Source organism: Alligator sinensis, unplaced genomic scaffold (assembly GCF_000455745.1).
Source record: "Alligator sinensis unplaced genomic scaffold, ASM45574v1 scaffold752_1, whole genome shotgun sequence".
Lineage (NCBI taxonomy): Eukaryota > Metazoa > Chordata > Crocodylia > Alligatoridae > Alligator > Alligator sinensis.
In genome coordinates, this window is record NW_005842000.1 from 2,338,359 (window position 1) to 2,342,216 (window position 3,858).

The 3,858-nt window shown below is 57.7% G+C and overlaps 1 protein-coding gene across 6 annotated transcripts in view; it reads left to right on the plus strand.

Annotated features, from left to right (window-relative positions):
• ZNF512B (zinc finger protein 512B) overlaps positions 1-3,858 on the plus strand; it is a 33,312-nt gene that overhangs the window by 19,211 nt on the left and 10,243 nt on the right. For all 6 annotated transcript variants that reach the window (XM_025201678.1, XM_025201677.1, XM_025201675.1 and 3 more), the window contains 2 exons: positions 361-531; positions 910-1,101. In XM_025201678.1, the coding sequence (XP_025057463.1) occupies positions 361-531; positions 910-1,101 (363 nt within the window). The remainder of the gene's footprint in view (positions 1-360; positions 532-909; positions 1,102-3,858) is intronic.

A 3,858-nucleotide genomic window follows, 5' to 3' on the forward strand; every position in this document is an offset into this window, starting at 1 on the left:
CCCCCAGCCGCTCTGCCCGTAGGGATCACGCAGGCAGTTAGGAAGCTCTGCTCGCATCCCAGGGCACTGAGCGTCCCCGGAGGGGCGGGGTCCGCGGAGCTGGCTCACAACGAAGGACGCGGGAAGCAGCCTCCGAGGCTCGCGGGTAAGTGGGCGCAGGAAGCTGCCGCTGCCCTGGGCTTCGCAGCTCCTCCGTGAGCCAGCTGGGGAGGCTCCGAGTGCATGAAGCGAGGGCGCTCAGGAAAAGCGGTGTGTTCCTCCTCGAGACGCCCAGCCGGCTGCACTGGGGCGGGTTCGGCCTGCGTGCCTGCGTATCCAGCGATGCCACCGCCTAACCCTCCGCGCGCTCCTTCTCCCCAGGGCTGCACGGCCAACTTCTCCAGCCTGATGGGCTACCAGTACCACCAGAAGCGCTGCGGGAAGCAGCCCGCCGAAGTAGAGAAGCCCGTGTTCACCTGCCCTCACTGTGGGAAGAAGTATAAATCAAAGGCCGGCCACGACTACCACCTCCGGTCGGAGCACCCCTCTTCGGTGAGACCCGGCCTCTCGGGGCACGCGGTGCTGTTCGTTGAGGCCCGTGGGTGCTGCCAGGCTCTGGAGCGAGCTCTTGCTGGGAGTTTCTCCTGTGGGCTGAACTCTCCCTGCTGCCCTTAGATGCTGTCTGGGTATCGTGAAAGGAAGGGGACTGCAAAAGCAGCTGGGTGCAATTCCCAAACCCCAACCCACCAGGGCAAGACAGTTCGTCTGCAGCTGGCATTGTGGTCAGTTGTCCGTGCCAGCCCCCCAGGCCTGGAAGGGGCTTCCCGGTACTGGTGATAACTATTTCCCAGCACCAGTGATAAAAGCCCTTCCTTTTCTCCTTGCTCCTTGCTTTCCCCACTCCCTTTCCTAACCCTCTCTATGCTGCAGCCGCCCGAGGAGCCAGAGGTGAAACCCGAGGCCAACCCGGTAGAAGATTTCGAGAGGACTCCGAGCGGTAGGATCCGGCGCACGTCAGCCCAGGTGGCCGTCTTCCACCTCCAGGAAATAGCCGAAGACGAGCTGGCCAAGGACTGGACCAAGCGGAGGATGAAGGACGACCTGGTGCCTGAGACGAAGCGAGTAAGAGTCCCTTATTTCTTATGCCCATGCAGCTTTGACTGTGGTGGGGGGACAAGGGATGTCGTAGTCGTGATGATCCAGAAATTATGCAAGAGGCAGGATCTTTTTCCTAAGCCTTAAATGCTAGAGGCTGCTGGGGAGAGAGGAACAGTAGAAAAAACCCAGGTCAGACCCAGTTCACTCTCCCCTTCAGCATCTCCTCTTTGCCTCTTTGAGAGACAGGGCAGCATGGACCTAGGGTCTGACCCAGTACTTGGCAGTTCTTATGTTCTCCCTTTTGCTGGACCAAATATGTTGCTGGATAAAGCTAGAGAAACTTCTGAATGCAAGTCATCCTTCATCAGGTGCCTGCTGTGCCTGGCTTCTTGCAATCAGAGACCTGACAAGGAATATCTTGCATTCAAAACCTTCTCTAACTTTATCCCAACTACGTCATCAGTCCGATAAAGGAGATCACCTTGAAAGTCTTTGCTTCCAACTTGGACTATGGCAGACAGTGCGGTGCCCCCCAGCTTTGGGGCACAAAGGTCCTGGGAGCCTGCGTGCAAACACAGGTGCATCCTTCCCCCTTTATGCGGGGGCTGTGCAGATGCCCGCTGGCCGTGCCTCATCTTGCCCTCTTTCCCAGAGCCCTTCTTGGCAGACCTAGCTGCTAACCTCAGCCTGGCATGTGCTGTGAAAGGCTAGCATCGTGCAAGGCATTGAAAGAGTTAACACCTCTGCCCTAGAAGCAGATGTTATGATGAAAGTTTCCCCAAATTGGCTCCATCCTGTGGCCGAACGCATCTCCATGTCCAGCAGATCGTTACAGGTGCTGGAGGGAGCTGGCAGTCGAGGACAGTCTGGTCCCAGCATCATCCTCACCATACAGCCAGAGGGCACGGGGTCCCAGTGGTGACCTGCTTCCTTCCTATTGCTGGAAGATGCTTCCTAGCCAGCGTCCCTGGAGATGGAAAGGACTCGCTGCAGGCTCCCAGCCACGGCTGAAGCCTGAGCCCTGGCCACCCGGCTCCTAGGGAGAAGAGCAGCTCTGACATGAAAAAGCTGGGTGTTTTCATCTTTCAAGGTGGGAGCTGGACCCTCTGAGCCTTGGAGCACACATGTCCCAGTGCTGCGGGGCCTGAGCAGCGAGCTGCATTTCCCAGGCTGCTCTGCCATGCTCCACAAACCGAAAAGGAACATGCAGTTGAATCCAAGAGCACATCCCAGGGTGCAGAGCAGGTGCTGCCTTGCTGGTCTCCTGCACTAAAGACAGCCCAGGATGGCATGGCACTGCAGACACCCAAAGCCAACTGCAGGCCTTATCTGAGTGCAAAAGAGAGAAGCAACTCTTCAACATCCCCTTTGGGGTAGCCAGCACATCCAGTCTGTGCTTTGCCAGCCACCCCACTAGTGCCAAGAGCAATCGTCTGTCCCCCAAGCAGAATAAACCAGGCTGACACAGGGATTTGGGGCTGCTGCAGCTAGGCCATTTGGGGGCTGATTTGTTTTCATCCCAGGCTCCCAACCAGCTCACGGAGGAGCAGGCCAGAGGGTGAGACCCTGTTCTGGTCCAGCCTGGTGGGGGAGAGGGTAATTTGGAAGGAAAGGAGCCAAGCGAACCCAGCCGTGTGTCTCGAGTCAGCAAAGCTGCTCTCAGAAGAAGGACTGCCCGCCTTTGTACTATGTCCGAGTGGTTTGATGCATGGGGAATAGACTCTGAAAAGCCAGGCTGCCAAGGGAACGAGGTGGCATTGGCAGCACGTGCACGTACAAAAGGCTGGCCAATTCATCTCTGCCACATTGGCTGTACTTAAAAGCTGGGGAGACAGCCGCCCCTGGTTACGGGCACCGTTCTGGGCGAGCCGGCCCTCTGGCTTCTGGAGATCAATGCCCTTTGGTTTTGAAGCCCAGCGTCTGCATTTCAGCCCCTTTAATCCTCTTTTAGGCAAAGTCTTAGGTAGAAGTGGCTGTCCTGCAAGACGTTGACCTCAAGAGTTGTGGCTAGGGACTGGGTTTGCACAGGTCTGTTGCCTGGGGAAAGACCTGGGGTTCTTCATGGGAAAGAAACAAATACAGATGGATGATATATAGGCATTTTGTGTGTGTGCTTGTGTGGCTGCCGGAGTCATGCTCCCAGGTGACTTTCCCAGCATTTCAGCCAATGCAACGGCATGGGAGCAGACTGTTCCTGCTGGCAATGATGCAGTGCAGCCCCTTCATCCGTGCACCCACCGCATCTAGCGTGTCCTGGTATCCAGATGAGGCTCATGTTCTCCTCCCAGTCTCTGTGGGCCTCAGGGTGTGTCAGGAACACGCTTTGCTCCCCCCGCGTGAGGACTGCGTTCTCTGCCGCTCCAGGCTCTGATGTGGCAGGCGACACACCGCCACGTTTCAGAGGAGGGAGAGCCTGCAAGGCCAAAGGAATCGCCTCCGAAGGGACGAGATCTCCAATTTGGGGCTCCCTTCCTTCTGCAGAACCATCCTGCTTGGCAGCAGCAGACGTGGGAGAAGAAAACCCCACAGCACAGGCCCTGGCATGCCGCTGGTCCCAGACTTGATGAGCCTGGTCTCAGGCAAGGACTCTGCCCTCCAAGCCCTGCCTCCCTTGGGTCTCTCGCACGCCATTTAGGGAACCGCTCTGTGGCTCTGGCTCCAGTTTCCATTAATGGGTGGCTGAGCCACATTCCCCGAGTGACGCTCGCCTTGCCGTCTGGATGTCTTGGCTAATGAGTGGCACCGAAGAGCGGGGGGGAGCTGCCCCGCCCTAGGATTGGA